Raw genomic sequence first — 22,484 nt, forward strand, 5'->3', positions numbered from 1 at the left:
GCCGATAACAATTAACGCTGTCACGGCACTCAACAAGTCTTCTGTCGTGGTACTGAAGACGCTCCGCTCCTGCGAAGAAAAATGTCTGTTACTCTCTGCGGTAAGACAGTGATTGGTAACCTGAGTTTCTGCAGCGAGGATATTATGATGATGCTTAAAGTGATTACGTCACCGTAAATAGTAAACGTAAAAAAAAAAATTCCCACTTTTCACAAAATGTAAGTAATTCTGTCACTTTTTTATGGTTAAATTGCTGCATCATGCTTTCTATTTTACTATTGTTCGATGTAAACATACACTCGTGACCCATACATAGCCATAGCAAGCAATTATGTCAGGATCAAAATATCAAATTGTCCAGGTTTTTTGGATTTTTAACTATTGAGAAACAATTTATCAGGTAAGAATTTGACAATACATTTAGTCCCGTTAGTACTTACTTACTTTTAATTAAAGAAATTTAACACAAAATTTTACAAATATACACCATAGAAAATCGTGACGTAGTAATTTAAGGCCACCGCACACTGCACACTAGAGCAATATAGCTCAGCAGTCAGACTCGCGAGCAATATTGCTCTAGCGTGCGGTCGCGTTTTACTGCGTCAAACGACTCGCGAGTCCGATTGCTCACACATCAAACATGTTAGCTTAGCAATATGCTCTAGTTGTGCGGAGGGGGGGGGGGGCTTTAAAAGACACATTCGCAGCCATAACAATCACACCCATTGTTCTACCATTTTCTTGGCCATAAGTTGATCAGTCGGGTCGCAATGATATATGAATAATAAAATACTGTTTGTTTGCCCTCACGCCAATTCGACCCGCCAAAAGGGGCGACTCAAATTTTTTATTGATCTATCTCTTTTTCTTTTTCTTTTAACAAATTGTATCACTGTACATTATATAAATCTGTAGGTGGTACATTATATGTACCAAGCAAAACAAACATTCAACATAAACGCTATCTCCACACACAGCACACCGAGCATGTAGACACCATGCTGAATTTGTAAAAAGACCCCCCTCGAAACAAAACAAAAGCCGACCCTACCTACCAAATTTCCAGCCTGGGTCGGGTGAGGCAAACAAATGTTTTTTTAATTGTGGCCTAGACTGCCTGAAGTGAACTTGTGAAGTGTTTCGCAGTTACCATCGGCATTTTCCGGATTACTTTTGTCAGTCATAAGAAATCATTACACCAGGTCACTCAAAATGTGGCATCTCAGACGATCTACATAATTCATACGTATATAGTTGGTTAATTGATGCATATAATTACCAAGCATCTAATATCTTGAGCGGACGAAGGCAGCTGTTTGCAGAACGGCATCAATGTATAGTCAGTTGCAGACTGAGTTCTGTGTTATGTGTAATGTTGTAATCTAATATTCTGAAACGTATTTTGTGCAATGTGTTGTGAATTCTAAATAATTCTTGAGTTCCGTGTTTTGTGCAATGTGTTGTGAATTCTAAATAATTCTTGAGTTCCGTGTTTTGTGCAATGTTGTGAATTCTAAATAATTCTTGAATTCCGTGTTTTGTGTTGTAACATCACACAGCTTCAAGAAGGTGGTGATGGGATACGCACAACGATACGATGCAACCAGTGCCGCGAAGGCTTTCTCACTGCCGGAGCCCCTCGTTCTCAGCTGGTTGACTCAGGAACTCAACCACACGCTGGGAGACGACCTGCCTGAAGGTGAGCATGGGGAGTGTGGAGGTGGGAAGCGGTGTCGTGTGTGTGTGTGTGTGCGTGTATGCGTGTGTGCGTGTGTGTGTGTGTGTGTGTGTGTGTGTGTGTGTGTGTGTGTGTGCATGTGCGTGTGTTTGTGTGTGTGCGTGCGTGCGTGCGTGCGTGCGTGCGTGCGTGCTGGCTCCCTCGCCTGGTCGCTTGGCTCCCTCGCCTGGTCGCTTCGCGCCCGAGCAGGGGCGTGTACAGGGGGGGTCCAGGGAGTCCGGACCCCCCCTTGCTCGCGCAGAAAACGCATCTGAGGGGGTGTAATGTTAAAAATTTTCTGGGGGGGCCCCCCAGACCCCCCCTTCGCGTGCTCGTAACTATGGGTTACGGTTAGATCCCCCTGGTACAAATCCTGTACACGCCCCTGCCGAGCAAATTGCCAACATTGAAAAACGAACCCCCCCCCCAATATAAAGCTGGCTACGGGCCTGGCTTGCGAGTCGTGTTCCCCGCACAAGTAAGTACTAACGGGACTAAATGTATCGTCAAATTCTTACCTCCAAAAATCCAAAAAACCTACTAAAAACTAAAAAACTAGTTGATGATATGATCCTGACATTAATTGCTTGCTATGGGCTATGTATGTGTCACGAGTGTATGTTTACATCGAACACTAGACATGCAGAGTGCACTCACGGAGTGCATACCCCCCCGCCAACGCAACATCGATTGATGGACAACATGTACACGAAAACACGAACACACGAACACACGAACAAACAAAAAAATACATCAAAATATTCAATAATTTACCCCATGCATTTTTCTTGCAGCCGTTGCCTCTTCATGTATTCGGCATTGTCTTTCCTTCTCTGTGCTGCAGCCTCTGGGGATTTCTCGGCACGGACCTTTCGCATCCTGTCTCTCGCAGAGGCACGCAATTTCTCAGTTTGATCTTCACTTTCTTGGAGCCGTTGCTGCTTCATGTATTCAGCATTGTTTCTCCTTCTCTGTGCTGCAGCCTCTTGAGATTCTTGGAGCCGTTGCCTCTTCATGTATTCAGCATTGTTTCTCGTACTCTGTGATGCAGCGTCTGGAGATTTCTCGGCACGGACCCTTCGCATCCTGTCTCTCGCATAGGAACGCAATTTCTCAGTGCGATCTTCACTTTCTTGCAGCCGTTGCCTCTTCATGTTTTCAGCATTGTTTTTCCTAAATAGGGGACACGTGTTACTGAACATTCGATTCGTCAGAAATTGTATTTTCTTGTAAAAATTTGTAATTGAACTAATGAAATAAATAATTTTTTTATGACAATACAACTATTTATTTATTTATCATGCAGAACCGTAACTGAGCAATTGTATTTGGTTTTATTTCATGCGTCTTCGACATGTTGACTTCTTGACCCTTTAATGTGTGTACCTACTATATACATATGCGTGTGTGGACACAATGGCATTCAGCAGCACACGTATGCAGTGTGAAGATATGGGCGCGGCAATGCTACACGTAGTGTATGAAGATATTAGCGCGGCAATAGGGGCGTGTACAGGATTTGTACAAGGGGGGGGGGGTCTAACCGTAACCCAAACTTGCGAGCTCGCAAATGGGGGGTCTGGGGTCGCTCACCCTGGACCCCCCCCTGTACATGCCCCTGGGCATTGCTACACGTAGTGTGTGAATTGTGTGGGCGCGGCATGCATCAAACGTGACGCTGTGAAGACACTTCGCCAAAACGGCTGAAAACGGCTCAAAAATCAACTTGCGTTTGATGTAATTTGATACTTTTTCACCATTACCTCCCTTAAGGTAGTGGCAATGACCACCTGAAAGCGAAAACATAACCGAGAGCGAAAACATAAGCTCCTCTCCATCTTCGTTGGGCAGAGGTAATAATAATATTCATAATTTTCTTACAACAGTGTAGTGTTGTCTATTGTGTGGATGGCAGGTAGTATTTCTTTGGATAAGGGATTATTAATCTACTGTAGCTCTGATAGAAGTCAAGACATCGCTTAAGCAATCGATGATTGCTTAAATGCTTATAGTATAACATATTAGTAATAGTATAACATAATAGCAATACTAAAGTAACTATAGTACTAAAGTAACTATAGTACTAAAGTAACACTATAGTAGAACATTATCTATATTATGACATTACTGATAACATTAATGCACGTACCAATCCAGCCTTACACTTATCTATGAGTCACTTAGCTAGGCAGAGTGCACTGACGGAGTGCATAACTCCGCCAACGACATACACCATACGCCATACGACTCACGAACACACGAATAACCCACGATATATGCCAGCGTACTGACATGTACACGCTCCCATGTAACATGTATGCGTTACGAGCTGGCTTGCTGACTCGCTGGCTCGCTGGGTGATATCGATCAACCGCCAACAACATACGCCATATGCCTCTACGCGCTAATATGGATCGCGCGAACACACGAACACACTAACACACGAACACACTAACACACGAGAGCGAAAACATAACCTCCTCCAACTCTGTTGGGCGGAGGTAAATATAGTAAAATAGGAAGTATAATGCATCCATTTAACCATAAAAAGTGAACAGAATTACTTGCATTTTGAGAAAAAGTGGGAATTTTTTTTTTTACTTTTTAGTGTTTACGGTGACGTAATCACTTTAAGCATCATCATAATATCCTCTCTGCAGAAACTCAGGTTACCAATCACTGTCTTACCGCAGAGAGTAACAGACATCTTTCTTCGCAGGACAGGGCATCTTCAGTACCATGACAGAAGACTTGTTGAGTGCTGTGCCTGCGTTAATAGTTTTCTGCAAGCAATCCAACGGGGTGAGGCTATTGCTCGGCATATTTGTACGTCCAGTCTGTGAATAATCAACGATCAAAGGCCACACATTATTGATAAATTTGCCTTGCAATAAACTTGTCTAGCAATGTCTACATGAAATGATTTCTTCAGACATTAGTTACTGGTGTAAACATCTCTAAAATTGATTGCAAATGGTATTGGTAACTTGTTATACATATGTATCTGTTCACTTTGCTCTCAACTTGGTTACAAACTATCCCACTGTCTAACTAATTTCTTTAATTTAAAATGATTTTATTTATAATAGTAATTTAGTTACTTTTTTTCTAATCGTAAGGTAGAACTACTCACAACAGCGGTCCCTACTGGGCTTGGGTTCAGCGACAACATCAAGGGGGGTTGCGGACCCACAGGGTTAACAATCTGCAATCGAATAACCAGCAAAGATGTTGGCAGTAGTCAATGACCAAAGATTATGCGCAGCGAACTAAAATCTCTCGCAGGTGAAATGGATTCGGAAATGGAAAAGTTGCAATTCCGCTGACATACTTGGTTAGACCCGCGAAAGCGCACGAAGCTCATTGACCATGTCTTAAACTTAATCTAAATCTAATCTTTTGAAATTAGTGAGTATCGAATCGAGGCATTTCGCTGGTCCTCGTGGAAAATCACGCGAGCGAGCGAACCCAGCGAGGAATGGCGCCCTCTTGCAGGCAGTCCCGTGGCGCCCTCTTGCAGCCAGCCCCGTGGCGCCCTCTTGCAGGCAGCCCCGTGGCGCCCTCTTGCAGGCAGCCCCGTGGCGCCCTCTTGCAGCCAGCCCCGTGGCGTCCTCCTGCAGGCAGCCCCGTGGCGCCCTCTCACCTGTATGTGTTGGTTGGCGGTGGCTGCGGGTAGGAGCGTCTGCTGCTGCTGCAGGAGCGTCGGCTGCTGCAGGCTGGCGATGAACACAGGCAACGCCTGCATCTGCTGCACGTTCTCCGCTAGCGCCCTCTGCTGCCACAGCTCCGGTGGCGCCACCTGCTGCTGCTGGTTCTCGGTGATGGCGTTCAGCGCCTCCTGGTACTGCTTGTCGGCGGCAGCGTTCGCGGCGCATTGAGCCTCCGTCAGCTCCTCCTCCTCACACTCCATGTGGAGGTCCACGTCGTGCATGAGCAGTGGCGCCCTCTTCAGCTGCGGGGGCGCCACCGTCTTCATATATAACGGCCCGCTGCGTGTGGCGAGCAGCGAGCGCGACAGTGTCGCCACCTGGAGGACCGTCGGCTGGCCAGCAGGTGGCGCCGGCGCGATCGTCGCCACGGACGTTGTCGAATAGAGCTAGAGTAGAGCTAAACCAACCAGGCTCTCCGACTGTTACACGGCGTAGGAACCTCTCGCCTCTCGCCAACGTAGTGACTAGTAACAGTGTTAAGCGAGAAGGGAACTTGTGGCTAGAGTAGAGCTAGACTCGAGTCACGAATAACGGCATCAACATGAAAGTCTTATGCAGATAAAACTGTGTAAAACTAAACACAAAGTTACTAATACTAGTTAGCATATTAAAACATTTTGATAATACCCACACTTCAGCTAAGATATACGGTAGCCCGACCAGGCTGTGCGACGGATTGTCTATACACGGTCTTCTAAACCTAGCAAGACCGTTTCTTGGAGCTAAGATATACGGGTGTTTGCCATTCTCGTCAAATCGTTCACATCTTTATCACAACTTTCATCGCCGCCGCCATGTTTGGGCTGAACTGAGTGAACTCTCGCATTATCTCGTGCAGCCTCATTATCTCGAGATAACTTATCTCGGGACTTATATCGAGACTTATCGCCTCGAGACGCCTCCCGCCAACTTACAGTTACACTATTCCAGAGCATAAATATATAATATATGCTCTGACTATTCATTCGGTCTCTGGAAACTATGGAAGCCCTGAAACGAAATACGACTTTGAGTTTTCGAGTTTCTGAATTTCGTATCGTATAATCGGTATATAGTAGGCCCTACTAGAGAGAGTAGGCCTCTAGAGATGACAGAGCCGTAGCCTGCGGGGGGGGAGGGCAAGGGGGGCAGCTGCCCCCCTCCCTAGATACTATAGAGAAAAAAAAAAAAAAAAATTGTTCTACTAAAAGAGAATTGTCGTAGTCAGAATGAAGATTGTACATGTACTCAAAAGTGCCTCAAATACCATCTCATGCGATCTACATTTTCAACATTTTATCTGGGAGGAACTATCATTCCAAAGTTTACATGTTATCTGATATTTGAAAGCTCAGAACAAAACTGTGTGAAATGTCAAGCTGATAATTAATTGAAATCTTCAATATAACAGTATGGTTGTGAACAGTGTGTGAACACAAAAACGTATCAGCTAAAATGCATTTAATCCATTTTTTACCGTTGTCCAACAAGATAACCTCAATATCTGTGCTGCCACCTGGTGCCTGCTTAGACTGGGAATGTAATTCTTCTGACAACGTCCACTGTTTTGGGGTTACTCGAAGAGGGTGGCGGTTCCAGTCTTTTACCAATACTCGGCTGTATGCTGGACTCACTCAGCACAGAGGGAAAGTTTTCACCCTGGTTTTCCTTACCCCCCTCACAGCTGCCTGAACAGTAGGCCACACCGTAGCAAACTGAAAGCTTCACGTGGCGCGTTGGCAGCAGAATTCGACGGACGCGGAGAAGGCTCCTGCGTCAGTTCAATCGACGCACTCTCGCTGATAACAACTCGACCGCCGGCGATTCGTCGAGGCGTGCCGTAGACAGTGGTGTCGATCACAGAGTTGATTCGCTGGCTTGCAACGAGACTCGATGCACGATCCGCAGTGTTCGGCCGCAACGCTGCCGGCACGTATTCGACGAGCGGCCGAGGTTGTGCAGCAGTGATGAGATCGCTCGAGGTCTGTCTGGGCTGGATGCGAACCACGTGAATCAGTTTCCTCGTCAGCAGAAGGGAACGCCCGGCGTCGGGCTGCGTCGAATTCTGACCGTCGGTCACCGCGGGACGGCCCGGGTCGCACGAGGTCACTCCGATTGCTTATCCTTGCAGTTTTTTCGAGGTGCCAACAAATGGATTCGTGTTCTGCGAGTATATTTTCCCGTTGAAATTGAGTACTCCCTCGATTTTAGGTCACAAAATGAAATGATAATAGCCTGCGCCCACGGCCTATAAAGGACTAGCTGGGCTACCCGGCGATGCCCAAGATAAAGGTGAAAAGAGCTAGAATTTAGTCTGCCATGACGGCTGTACTGATGTTATTCGAATTTTATAAATCTGTCCCAAGAATTTCACTTCTGTTCAGTTCTGCAGCGCTTCTTGGTACACAACATTCTTGATCTTGCCATCTTGAGAGAGGATGTAGAGGTTGTCTGGGTTACCCACCCTGGAGCACCCCACATAGAGCTGGCCATGGGAGAACACTGGCTGTCTGGTGGGTTGCGGCATCACTTCTTTGACCGAGTTGGCGCCGTTCTGGACTCTCCTCTGCACGGGGCGTCTGGTGGGTTGCGGCATCACTTCTTTGACAGAGTTGGTGCCGTTCTCTATGCTTTTTTGCACGTGACCTCTGATGGGTTGCGGCATTACTTCTTTGACGGAGTTGGCGCCGTTCTGGACTCTCCTTTGCACGTGACCTCTGGTGGGCTGCGGCATCACTTCTTTGACGAAGTTCGCGCTGTTCGGCATTCTCTGCAGAGCGTGCTCTTTGACGGGCCAGTTTGTTTGCCCTTGCAGTTGAACTGCCGAATGACGATCGCTTCCGTTTCGGCATTCTATACGATTGCCTCAGTGAGTCCTGCCAAATAAATTTAATTTAGATCCGTGTCCGTGATCAGTGAACCATGTACATGTATTCATATGTCAGTTATATAGAGAGGCGCGCCATAAGTGGCGAGCAGCGAGCGCGACAGTGTCGCCACCTGGAGGACCGTCGGCTGGCCAGCAGGTGGCGCCGGCGCGATCGTCGCCACGGACGTTGTCGATTTCCGCTGAGGCAGCAGGCGCTTTTTTATCAGATTTTTGGCTGTACAATCCTGCGAATCAACCGATATAGTATATATATATATATAGGATGATATTTGGCACTACTACCGACACAAGAGCAAAGAAATGTTACTATCTCACAATATTACTCTTTACGAGAGCTATGAACATTAATCACAAAATGCCAGCGATTTCATACCAGTTATTAATTTAACTACAGCAATTCCCACAGCAGTATTCACTTTAACTTTCAAACGTTCTCTCTCTTCTGTCACTCTTATGTCAACTGAAACGTCGCTTAAACTTTTGTTCATTAACTTTTTATTAATGCATGAAGCCTTCTATTTATATATCAGCTGAAAAAAAGCTCTCTAATCAGGCTAGGATCGAAACTACAGAAGTTTGCTAAAGTTTCAACTCTATTCAATGAGATTCACTTTGTTAGCTTGACTAACAGCAGCCATGATATAGGAATATCATACCAGCCACGTCGCCAGGCAGACTCATCACCGAACACTCAGGCTTCAACATTATTTCCGGATTATTTTTTTCAAAATTATTGAATTAAACAGTTACAATGTATTTTAAATGTGTTTCAAATCTTAAAATTTAATTTTAAAACTCGCCAGCGTACACGATTTTCAATGCAGCATTTCAAAGATTTTCGGGGGATGCCCCCTCGACCCCCTCCCCCTCACACACACTCCCCCTCTACGGCACTTTGCGCTTTCATGACTGGGCTAGAACATTAGTCAATCCCTGGCGACGGCCCTGCATACCCTCTTTGCAGGAGTCCACTCGTCCTCCGATGTCTCGGAATCACTACCGGATGAAAGATCATTTATCAGCCGTTTCTTGTGGGGACTTTTCCGTGACATATTTTCGGTGATGTCTAGGCTGTTACCAGCTACAGCTGCTTTTTCATGGATAACCTCCGGATTGTCTGAATCTGCAAAAATCAGCGAAGAAACCTAAAATGTGCTACACATTGGATCTTCACCCCGCAAGCTGTACTACTGTCTCACTATAACTGCTACTACTTCTGTTCTGTTTTGTTACTCACTGTTACTGCTACAGAGCTAATGTACAAAAGAATAATACACTTAGCATGAGAAAAGTTTACATGATATTCGAAAGTCCAGAAAAAAACTGTTAGGCCGTGGGCCCATTAGGCAAAATATGCCTAGAAAATGATTTCTGTGACCTTATTCGAGGGAGTACCCAATTTTTTTTATATAACGTAGCTGAATTCAAAAGGACTTGTTGGCACTTGCTCATTTGCATTCTTTTTTTTGCGTACAGCTGTTTGAATCTCGGTGTTCAAAAACGAGAATTTTAAGCATTTTAGTCAACTTCCATTCCATCAATTTTGGTAAACATTTCCTTGTATTGAACATGCCTGTATGCAAATACACATTGCTTGGAATTTTCTCGAGGCAGGACAATAAAATAATCGCCACATCTGTGTCTGGCCTCCACACTACAACATGTTCATACTGATGTTGTGCAGCATGTCTAGCATGTAGTGCCAGACGAGAGTCAGCTTCTTCGTGATCCCAGCGCAATCGAAGATGCATCGGTGACAATAGTTTGGCCATCACCATCAGCAACACATATCACATCTGTGTTGTCACACAATCTCACATTTGTCACACAAGTCATCACGAGTGTGTGACAAACAGGTGGATGTCTGTTAAAAAAGTTGGGCTCATCTGGCACCAGGTGCCAAACAAGAAATGAATGAGACCAGTTTTATTGAGTTCCACTATCAGGGAAGTTTGTCCACTGCGCTGGAATCTTCTGCTCGGGACTGTATATTTGACGGATTCTGCTACGGTGTACCTTCTAGAATGTTCGATTTCTTGGATACCGAACATTACCGGATACCTATCACATATACCATATCTATGCGACTGTAGTGATGTTGGCGACTTATATGAGGAATCCGTTGCAGGACAAATGTTGCTAGTGCTCCAAATGTAGAAGGTAGACTTGATGGTAGGCTATGGAGTACTGCCATGAAATCAATGATCAAGGTGGAATTGCATTGAATGGCAGAGACAGTGAAATCTGTACACAGTCCTTCCATGTGGTTCAGCAGAGTGGCTTGATTAGTCGTGGCGATAGACCTATTTGTGTTGGCGAGAGGATGAGAGACTGGACCCAGAGAATGAGAATGATCCCGTTGTTCTCAGATCCATGTTCCGGTTTCTGCTGTGAACAACGAGTCTCGCGAAAAGTTATCTGTCGCTTTTTCAGAATCACTTCTTTTACCCTTCTTCAAAGTTTCGGTATTCAGCAAAACCCGAGAATGTCTGTAATTTCGAGTTTCGAAATGCTTTAGTAGAGTTCAGCTTTGTCACTTTGAAGACGATCTCTGATGAATGACAATATAGTGTAGCTTCACCTCTACTATGGGTCTCCATTATATCCTTAGCAACATCTTTACTTGTCACCACTCAAGAACTAATACTAACGAGTTCAACAGTGTCATCACAGAAATGATTGGCCATCTGATCAATGCAATGGATGTTTCTAGATATTCATTTCTTTTACGAGCAGACAGATCTAAGGCCACCCTTAAAAAATGTTTCACCCGAGCTCTACAGGTAGTTGATACGACTTCAGAAGGTACGACTTAAGAGTAAGACAGGGATCTATCCTTGCTTGTGGGGGTTTGAATCCTTTATCTTCATCATAACCACCAGAAGGGACTCTGACACTTGGATTGGCTCTTTTTGACCGTACAGAAATGCGTTTTTTGGCTCGTTCCACACTGTTTTTGTTAGTAAATCTTGAATAGCATGTACGATGATAACCGTGCGTCGAGTTAACATCACTGAACTGGATAAACAGAATTCACAACACATTGCACAAAACACGGAACTCAAGAATTATTTAGAATTCACAACACATTGCACAAAACACGTTTCAAGAATTATTAGAATTCAAAACATTACACAAAACACGGAACTCAGTCTGCAACTGACTATACATTGATGCCGTTCTGCAAACAGCTGCCTTCGTCCGCTCAAGATATTAGATGCTTGGTAATTAATATGCATCATTTAACCAACTAAAATACGTATGAATTATGTAGAACGTCTGAGATGCCAACATTTTTGAGTGACCTGGTGTAATGATTTCTTATGACTGACAAAAGTAATCCTGGAAAATGCCGATGGTAACTGCGAAACACTTTCACAAGTTCACTTCAGGCAGTCTAGGCCACAATTAAAAAAACATTTGTTTGCCCTCACCCGACCCAGGCTGGAAAGTTTGGGTAGGTAGGTCGGCTTTTGTTTTGTTTCGAGGGGGGTCTTTTTACAAATTCAGCATGGTGTCTACATGCTCAGGTGTGCTTGTGTGGAGATACCTTTTATGTTGAATGTTTGTTTTGCTTGGTACATATAATGTACCACCTACAGATTTATATAATGTACAGTGATACAATTTGTTAAAAGAAAAAGAAAAAAGAGATAGATCAATAAAAAATTTTGAGTCGCCCCCTTTTTGGCGGGTCGATTGGGTGAGGGCAAACAAACAGTATTTTTATTATTCATATATCATTGCGACCCGACTGATCAACTTATGGCAAGAAAAATGGTAAGAACAATGGTGTTGATTGTTATGGCTGCGAATGTGTCTTTTAAAGCCCCCCCCCCCTCCGCACACTAGAGCAATATTGCTAAGCTAACATGTTTGATGTGTGAGCAATCGGACTCGCGAGTCGTTTGACGCAGTAAAACGCGACCGCACGCTAGAGCAATATTGCTCGCGAGTCTGACTGCTGAGCTATATTGCTCTAGTGTGCCAGTGTGCGGTGGCCTTAAATTAACTACGTCACGAATTTTCTATGGTGTATATTTGTAAAATTTTTGTTAAATTTCTTTACATTAAAAGTAAGTAAGTACTAACGGGACTAAATGTATCGTCAAATTCTTACCTGATAAGATTGTTTCTCAACTAGTTAAAAATCCAAAAAACCTGGACAATTTGATATTTTGATCCTGACATTAATTGCTTGCTATGGGCTATGTATGAGTCACGAGTGTATGTTTACATCGAACAATATAGTAAAATAGAAAGCATGATGCAGCAATTTAACCATAAAAAAGTGAACAGAATTACTTACATTTTGTGGAAAAGTGGGAATTTTTTTTTTTTACGTTTTAACTATTTACGGTGACGTAATCACTTTAAGCATCATCATAATATCCTCGCTGCAGAAACTCAGGTTACCAATCACTGTCTTACCGCAGAGAGTAACAGACATTTTTCTTCGCAGGACGGGACGTCTTCAGTACCACGACAGAAGACTTGTTGAGTGCCGTGACTGCGTTAATTGTTTTCTGCAAGCAATGCAACGGGGTGAGGATATTGCTCGGCACATTTGTATGTCCAGTTTGTGAATAATCAACGATCAAAGGCCACAAATTATTAATAAATTTGCCTTGCAATAAACTTGTCTAGCAATGTCTACATGAAATGATTTCTTCAGACATTAGTTACTGGTGTAAACATCTCTAAAATTGATTGCAAATGGTATTGGTAACTTGTTATACATATGTATCTGTTCACTTTGCTCTCAACTTGGTTACAAACTATTCCACTGTCTAACTAATTTCTTTAATTTAAAATAATTTTATTTATAATAGTAATTTAGTTTACACCGTGTAACGTTTTTCTAATCGTAAGGGAGAACTACTCACAACGGCGGTCCCTACTGGGCTTTGGTTCAGCGACAACACCAAGGGCGGTTGCGGATCCACAGGGTTAACAATCTGCAATCGAACAACCAGCAAAGATGTTGGCAGTAGTCAATGACCAAAGATTATGCGCAGCAAACTAAAATCTCTCGCAGGTGAAATGGATTCGGAAATGGAAAAGTTACAATTCCGCTGACATACTTGGTTAGACCCGCGAAAGCGCACGAAGCTCATTGACCATGTCTTAAACTTAATCTAAATCTAATCTTTTGAAATTAGTGAGTATCGAATCGAGGCATTTCGCTGGCCCTTGTGTAAAATCACGCGAGCGAGCAAACCCAGCGAGGAATGGCTCCCTCTTGCGGGCAGCCCCGTGGCGCCCTCTTGCGGGCAGCCACGTGGCGCCCTCTTGCAGGCAGCCCCGTGGCGCCCTCTTGCAGGCAGCCCCGTGGTGCCCTCTTGCAGCCAGCCCCGTGGCGCCCTCTCGCAGCCAGCCCCGTGGCGCCCTCCTGCAGGCAGCCCCGTGGCGCCCTCTCACCTGTATGTGTTGGTTGGCGGTGGCTGCGGGTAGGAGCGTCTGCTGCTGCTGCAGGAGCGTCGGCTGCTGCAGGCTGGCGATGAGCACAGGCAAGGCCTGCGTCTGCTGCACGTTCTCCGCTAGCGCCCTCTGCTGCTGCGGCGGAGCCGCGAACATCGGCGTCAGGCGCGGCAGCCTCACCGGTGCCGCCACCTGCTGCTGCTGGTTCTCGGTGATGGCTTTCAGCGCTTCCTGGTACTGCTTGTCGGCGGCAGCGTTCGCGGCGCATTGAGCGTCCGTCAGCTCCTCCTCCTCACACTCCATGTGGAGGTCCACGTCGTGCATGAGCGGTGGCACCCTCTTCAGCTGCGGGGGCGCCACCGTCTTCATGTAGAACGGCCCGCCGCGCGTGGCGAGCAGCGAGCGTGACAGTGTCCCCACCTGGAGGACGGTCGGCTGGCCAGCAGATGGCGCCGGCGCGATCGTTGCCACGGACGTTGTCGACTTACGCTGAGGCAGCAGGCGCTTTTTTATCAGATTGGGTCTACAATCCTGCGAATCAACCGATATATATATATATATATATAGGATGATATTTGGCACTACTACCGACACAAGAGCAAAGAAATGTTACTATCTCACAATATTACTCTTTACGAGAGCTATGAACATTAATCACAAAATGCCAGCGATTTTATGCCAGTTATTAATTTAACTACAGCAATTCCCACAGCAATATTCACTTTAACTTTTAAACGTTCTCTCTCTGAAACGTCGCTTAAACGTCAAAAACGTTCGTTCATTAACTTTTTATTAATGCATGAAGCCTTCTATTTATATATCAGCTGAAAAAAGCTCTCTAATCAAGCTAGGATAGAAACTACAGAAGTTTGCTAAAGTTTCAACTCTATTCAATGAGAGATTCACTTTGTTAGCTTGACTAACAGCAACCATGATATAGGAATATCATACCAGCCACATCGCCAGGCAGACTCATCACCGGACGCTCGGGCTTCAACATTATTTCCGATTTTTGTTTCAAAAATTATAGCATTAAACAGTTACAATGTACTTTTTGCTGTGTTTCAAATCTTAAAATTTCATTTTAAATCTCGCCAGCGTACACGATTTTCAATGCAGCATTTCAAACATTTTCGGGGGAGGCCCCCTCGACCCCCTCCCCCTCACACACTCTCCTTCTCTACGACACTGCGCTTTCATGACTCGGCTAGAACATTAAGTTAGTCACACCCTGGTGACGGCCCTGCATACCCTCTTTGCAGGAGTCCACTCGTCCTCCGATGTACCGGAATCGCTACCGGATGAAAGGTCATTTATCGGCCGTTTCTTGTGGGGACTTTTCCGCGGCATATTTTCGGTGATGTCTAGGCTGTTACCAGCTACAGCTGCTTTTTCATGGATAACCTCCGGATTGTCTGAATCTGCAAAAATCAGCGAAGAAACCTAAAATGTGCTACACACTTGATCTTCACCACGCAAGCTGTACTACTGTCTCACTATAACTGCTACTACTTCTGTTCTGTTTTGTTACTCACTGTTACTGCTACAGAGCTAATGTACAAACTTGTGTAAAGGATTAATACACCTAGCATGAGAAAAGTTTACATGTTACCTAATATTTGAAAGTCCAGAACAAAACTGTTAGGCCGTAGAATATGCCTAGAAAATGATTTCTGTGACCTTATTCGAGGGAGTACCCAATTTATTTTATATAATGTAGCTGAATTCAAAATGACTTGTTGGCACTTGCTCATTTGCATTCTTTTTTTTGTGTACAGCTGTTTGAATCTCGGTGTTAGGGTGAAAAAACGAGAATTTTAAGCATTTTAGTCAACTTCGCGTAACCACCATTCCATCAATTTTGGTAAACATTTCCTTGTATTGGACATGCCTGTATGCAAATACACATTGCTTGGAATTTTCTCAAGGCAGGACAATAAAATAATCGCCACATCTGTGTCTGGCCTCCACACTACAACATGTTCATACTGATGTTGTGCAGCATGTCTAGCATGTAGTGCCAGACGAGAGTCAGCTTCTTCGTGATCCCAGCGCAATCGAAGATGCTTCGGTGACAATAGTTTGGCCATCACCATCAGCAACACATATCACATCTGTGTTGTCACACAATCTCACATTTGTCACACAAGGCATCACGAGTGTGTGACAAACAGGTGGATGTCTGTTAAAAGAGTTGGGCTCATCTGGCTCCAGGTGCCAAACAAGAAATGAATGAGACCAGTTTTATTGAGTTCCACTAGCAAGGAAGTTTGTCCACTGCGCTGGAATCTTCTGCTCGGGACTGTATATTTGACAGATTCTGCTACGGTGTACCTTCTAGAATGTTCGGTTTCTTGGATACCGAACATTACCGGATACCTATCACATACCACATCTATGTGACTGTAGTGATGTTGCTAGTGCTCCAAATGTAGAAGGTAGACTTGATGGTAGGCTGTGGAGTACTGCCATGAAATCAATGATCAGGGTGGAATTGCATTGAATGGCAGAGACAGTGAAATCTGTACACAGTCCTTCCATGTGGTTCAGCAGAGTGGCTTGATTAGTCTTGGCGATAGACCCTTTTGTGTTGGCGAGGATGAGAGACTGGACACAGAGAATGAGAATGATCCCGTTGTTCTCAGATCCATGTTCTGGTTTCTGCTGTGAACAACGAGTCTCGCGAAAAGTTCTCTGTAGCTTTTTCAGAATCACTTCTTTTACCCTTCTTCCAAGTTTCGATATTCAGCAAAACCCGAGAATGTCTGTAATTTCGAGTTTCGAAATGCTTTAGTAGAGTTCAGCTTTGTCACTTTGAAGACGATCTCTGATGAATGACAATAGTGTAGCTTCACCTCTACTACAGGTCTCCATTATATCCTTAGCAACATCTTTACTTGTCACCACTCAAGAACTAATACTAACGAGTTCAACAGTGTCATCACGAAAATGATTGGCCATCTGATCAATGCAATGGATGTTTCTAGATATTCATTTCTTTTACGAGCAGATAGATCTAAGGCCACCCTTAAAAATGTTTTTGTTTCCTCTTTACCTACTCGCCTCTCAGGGTACCGAGTAGGTAGGTAGGTGAAAAATCTTTTTTATTTTGTTTTGACAAGATGTGTGTATGTATATTGTATATTCTGTTTTGTGTATATGTTTTTGCGGAACAAATTTGATTTTTTTTTGGCTAAATGAAATAATTTTTGTTTTGTTTTAATAGGCCAATAAAATGTGTCGAGTAGCGGCGTTTTGGCGAGTCGGTCGGTAAAGGGGAAACAAGCAATATTTTATCTTAGACCCAAGTCTTTCCTTGACCTGAGCTCGTCATGATATTTAACCATGGTTTCGCATTGACGAGCAATACCGTTTAATTTTGATGTCAGTGAAATTAATTCTCTGAACTAATTTTTGGTTTTTGTAACGAAAAATTGACGTTTTAAAAATTGATTGAAGAAATATTTTCCAATACTCACCAGCATCTACTGTCTCAGCTTGAACAAGCTTATCATTCTGCCGAGCAGAACGCTTCTTTGAAAACACAGTTTCGCTTTTGCACATAATGCACAAATGTTTCACCCGAGCTCTACAGGTAGTTGACACGACTTCTGAAGGTCTAAGAGTAAGACAGGGATCTATCTTTGCTTGTGGGGGGTTGAATCCTTTATCTTCATCACAACCACCAGAAGGGACCCCGACACTTGGATTGGCTCTTTTCGACAGTACAGAAATGCGTTTTTTGGCTCGTTCCACACTGTTTTTGTTAGTAAATCGTGAATAGCATATACGATGATAACCGTGCCTCGAGTTAACATCACTGAACTGGATAAACCACAGGTCGCGATTTTATCTGCCACTCGTTTTCCTCCCCATCAAGGTCTATCCATGCTAGTGCACACTCGCAAACCGTCGCCCAGCTTTTCTCAGAAAAAGGAGCAACATTGGAGCGGTCTTTCCGGTAAAGATGAATTAAACAGAACTTTTTACGAGAACGTTGCTTAAACATCGCAGCCATTACGTCGATTGTAGTAGAAGCAGGAGAGGACGAGCGGCGAATCTGATTGGTCGAGACAACTCACGCTGTTACTTGATTGGTCAAAACAATTCACAATTTTACTAGATTCAGAGGCATAGTTTAGCTATCCTTGCAGTTTTTTTGAGGTGCCAACAAATGGATTCGTGTTCTGCGAGTATATTTTTCCGTTGAAATTGAGTACTCCCTCGATTTTAGGTCACAAAATTAAATGATAATCGCCTGCGCCCACGGCCTATAAAGGACTAGCTGGGCTACCCGGCGATGCCCAGGATAAAGAAGAAAAGAGCTAGAATTTAGTCTGCCATGATGGCTGTACTGATGTTATTACTGAATTTTAAAATCTTGTCCCGGAAGGAATTTCAATCTTCCTGTTCAGTTCTGCAGCGCTTCTTGGTACACAACATTCATTGTCTTTGCCACTTGAGAGAGGATGTATGAGGGTTGTCTGGTTACCCACCTGGAGCACCCCACATGAGAGCTGGCCATGGAGAGACATGGCTTGTCTGGTGTATGCGGCATCACTTCTTTCACCGTGTTGCGCGGTTTGGACTCCTGCCTCTGCCGGGACGTCGTGTGCGGCATCACTTTCTTTGACAGAGTTGGCGCAGTTCTCTAACGCTTTTTTGCACGTGACCTCTGTGGGCTGGCGGCATCAACTTCTTTAACGTGAGTTGGCGCGTTCTGGACTCTCTTTGCACGTGGGACCTCTTGTGGTGGATAGCGGCAGTTTACTTCTTTGGCGAGGTTGGCGGCTTTCGGCCATTCTCTGCAACGGCTTGAGCGGCCAGTTTCTTTCCCTGCAGTTGCAATCCCGTCTCGAAGTGACTATCGCTCCGTCGCATCTGCTATACGAGCCTCAGTGAGTCTGGCCTGAATAATTTAATGTTGAGATTCCGTGTCCGGTGATCAGTGAAGCCTATTATTTCTATATTCATGTAACTAGACGAGAGGCGCGCCCAGTAGAACATGTAGCATGGTTACTGATGTCCACGGAACGGATGACTGAACATCCGGTTCATTATGTGATATATACTTGCTATCTGTATTTCATCAGATAACAGATAGCAACGTATTATGACATACATTATTCACATACGGAGGTTAAATCCTCCTTATATGCCGGAGTGTGGCGACTATAGTCTAGCGCTAGGATTTCCTTTTTACTTTTCTGCTGCGCTAGGCATTTCGCTTTACTTTTGCTGGTCTGTCAGTGTATAGTGGATGCGCTAGATTCCACTTTACTTTTCTGCTGCGCTAGATTCCCTCTTTACTTTTCTGCTGGCGCTAGATTCCTCTTATTACTTTTCTGCGTGCATGTATTAGTTGGAGCGCGTAAGATTCTTCCTTGAGGCTAGTTTCTGCGCGGCCTGGCTCAGATTCCCTTTGACGTTTTCTGTCTGCAGTGCGCTAACTATTTTTACGATTCCGACCATATGAAATTTGAGCGTATCCATTTCGTACTTTCGGGATGATCCATTCCTTTCGTGGCGCGGGTTTGAAATTAAATGGTTGTTTGGGTGCAATGATTTTCAGCCAAAAAGTGGCCGTAAAAATAATATTTACCTACAAAAAAAAATGGCAAAAAGAAGGGAAACTCTTTTTTCTCTCTTAATTCCTTTTATAGGCATGTCTTTTTGGCCTTAAAATGTTCATGGCGTCATGTCCGGATTCAACGAGATATATCTGGGCTGTTACGGGTCACCTCTCTACAGACACAGAATAAAGCCAGACGGAATCCGCCCATTATGTGTAGGAGATTAGTATCCTTATCATTCCAAAGTTTACCATGTTATGTCTGATATTTGAAAGCTCAGAATAAATAACTGTTGAAATGTCAAAGCTGATAATTTTAATTGAAATCTTCAATGTAAGCAGTTAGTGGTTGTGAACAGTGTGTGAACACGAAAAACGCTAATCAGCTATAAATGCATTTAATCCATTTTTTAAACCGGTTGTCCAACAAGATAACCTCAATATTCTGTGCTTGCCAGCCTGGTGCCTGGCTTAGAGCTGGAATGTAATGGGTCTGGGTGGAAGGACTGGATTGCCATCAGCAACGTCCACGTGCTTTTGAGGTTACTGACTCGAAGGAGGGTTGCCGTTGCCAGTCTTTTACTCAATATCTCGGCCTGTAGTCTTGGATTCTCATCTCTCAGCATCTAGAGGGAAAGCTTTTCCACCTTTGGTTTCCTTCACCGTCCAGTCCTCATACATGCCTGCGTTGACACCATGCTAGGTCCACACTCTTGTAGCAATAACTTGTATATATCTTGCACATCTGTGGCACGCCTCTGGCATCAGGATTCTGCAACGGACCGCTGATTAAGTGCTCTCTTGCGTCAGTTTCACATTCGGACGCCGCAGCCTCTCTCGCTGACTAACGAATCGATTGCCGGTGATTCGTCTGAGGAGCTGGGGGGCCCGGTTAGACAGTGTTCGATCACAGAGTTGCTGGTCGCTTGGCTTGCCTAACGAGACTCGGATGCAGCGAATCCCGGCAGTGTTCGGGTGGGCCGCAACGCTGCCGGCACGTATTCACGAGCGGAGCCAGGCGCTGTGCGAGCGGCGGGGAGCGGAGACTCGCTTGGGGCGTGCAGTCCCTGGCTGGATGTCGAACGCCACGTGAATAGCATTTTCCTCGTCAGCAAGTAAGGGAACGCCCCGCGTCGTGCTGCGTCGAATTCTGACGCGTCGTCCAGCGGGGGACGGCGCCGGGTCGTCACGAGGTCACTGGTTCCGATTGCTTATCCTTGCAGTTTTCTCGAGGGTCTGCCAAACAAAGTGGATTCGTGTTCTTGCGAGTATTTTTCCCCCGGTGAATATTGAGTACGGTCCCTCGATCTTGTAGGTCACACCAAAATTGATATGATAATACTGCCCAACGGCCTATAAAGTGAATGAGGCTGGCTAGACCCGGCGATGCCCAAGATAAAGGTGAAAAGAGCTAGATATTTAGTCCTGGCCATTGACGGCCTGACTGAGTGCTTTTATGTCGGATTTATAAATGGCCTGTCCCAACGAATTTCACTTCTGTTCAGTTCTGCAGCGCTTCTTGGTAACAGCACATTTCTTGATCCTTTGCCATCTTGAAGAGGATGTAGAGGTTGTCTGGGTTACCCCACGCCTGCGAGCAACCCACATAGACTGGCCATTGAGAACAGCTGCTTACATGGTGGGCCTTGCGGCATCACTTGTTATTGACCGGGGGGTTAGGCGCCGTCTGGACTCTCCTCTGCACAGGGCTCCTGGTGGGTTGCGGCATCAACTCACTTTCTTTGACGAGTTGGTGCCGTTCTCTTGCTTTTAATTTTATATGACCGATTGCCTGGCAGTTACTCTTTGCGGAGTTGGCGCCGTTCTGCTCATCGCTAACGTGCACGTGACCAATCTGGTGGGGCCTGGGCATACTTCTTTGCGGAGTTTCGCGGCTGTCCGAGACATCATTAATTCCTCTGCAGACGTCTACTTTGACAACAACACAAACACTGGCCAGTTTGGATTTGCCCGCTTGAGCCACGTTTGAACCTGCGCGAAAGCCCGTCGCATCCGTTTCGGCTATTCTCACTAACGCATTGCCCTAGTGAATCGCTGCCAAATAAATTTAAATTTAGATCCGTGTCACCGTGATCAGTGAAACCGATCGTACATGTTATATATGTTCAGTTATTATAGAGACGGCACACACCATAAAACTATGTACAATGTTATGATCACGGACCCGATGCACACTGGAACATCGTTAATTGGTATGTGATAGATACGTGGCTGATTTCTGTATATCATCAATCACAGATAGCACGTATTACTCACATAATCCATAAAACGCCTATAGGCCGAACGTTGTCGACTATAGTCGAGCGTAGGATTTCCTCTTATACTTTTCTGCTGGGCCGCTACTGATTCCTCTTGACTTAATTAACCTGCTGCGCTAAGATTTCGCTCTTTACTTTTCTGCTTGCGCTAGGCATTCCTCTTTACTTTTGCTGTCTGCAGTGCGAGCCTACTTATTTTTTACGTCCGCACTATGAAATTGGAGATTCGATGTCCGTACTTTGCGGATGATCAGTCATTTCGGTTGGAAAAAATAAATGTTTTTGGTCAAATTTTCAGCCAAAAAGTGGCCAAAAATAATATTTACCACAAAAAAAGTGGAGTTGAAAAAAAAGGAAAATCTCTTTTTCTCCCTTATTTTCCCCTTTTTTTGGCCTAAAATGGTCGTGGCGTCATGCCAATTCAGAATATATATGTTGGAGTCACCTCTCACAGACAGACGGATCCGGCCATTTATGTAGGGAGATTAGTATACCTATCATTCCAAAGTTTACATGTTATTGATATTTGAAAGCTCAGAACAAAACTGTGTGAAATGTCAAGCTGTATAATTAATTGAAATCTTCAATATAACAGTATGGGTTGTGAACAATGAGTGTGAAACCAGAAAACGTAATCAGCACTAAAATGGCATTAATCCCATTTTTTATTCCGTTGTCCAACAAGATAACCGTCAATATCTGTTGCTGCCACCCTGGTGCCTGCTTAAGACTGGGAATTTAATTCTTCTGACAGCTCAACGTCCCACATGTCTTGGGTTTACTGCGAGAGGGCGGTGCGGTTCCAGTCTTTACACAATAGCTCCGGGTGTAATGCTAGACTACTCAGCACAAGCGGGAAAGTTTTTCACCCTGGTTTTTCCTTACCTCCCCTCAGCTGCCTTGAACAGTAGCA

At 44.7% G+C, this 22,484-nt stretch overlaps 2 protein-coding genes across 2 annotated transcripts in view; both read right to left on the reverse strand.

Annotated features, from left to right (window-relative positions):
* The window catches only part of LOC106807799 (protein-methionine sulfoxide oxidase Mical-like), a 55,530-nt gene extending 49,314 nt beyond the window's left edge, over positions 1-6,216 (reverse strand). Inside the window, exon 1 of the mRNA XM_014810253.1 lies at positions 6,062-6,216. The gene's annotated coding sequence lies outside the window, so the exon portion shown is untranslated. The remainder of the gene's footprint in view (positions 1-6,061) is intronic.
* On the reverse strand, positions 1,627-22,267 carry LOC106807802. The gene is made up of 8 exons (XM_014810255.1): positions 22,243-22,267; positions 14,972-15,141; positions 13,913-14,251; positions 5,364-5,519; positions 4,854-4,925; positions 4,409-4,557; positions 2,495-2,893; positions 1,627-1,696 (listed from the first exon to the last, which is right to left on the reverse strand). Exons 2-8 carry the CDS (start codon positions 15,068-15,070, stop codon positions 1,627-1,629), a joined length of 1,284 nt encoding a protein of 427 aa, XP_014665741.1. The 5' UTR covers positions 15,071-15,141; positions 22,243-22,267.
* Between the last annotated feature and the right edge of the window lie 217 nt (positions 22,268-22,484).

Source organism: Priapulus caudatus, unplaced genomic scaffold (assembly GCF_000485595.1).
Source record: "Priapulus caudatus unplaced genomic scaffold, Priapulus_caudatus-5.0.1 Scaffold235, whole genome shotgun sequence".
NCBI lineage: Eukaryota > Metazoa > Priapulida > Priapulimorpha > Priapulimorphida > Priapulidae > Priapulus > Priapulus caudatus.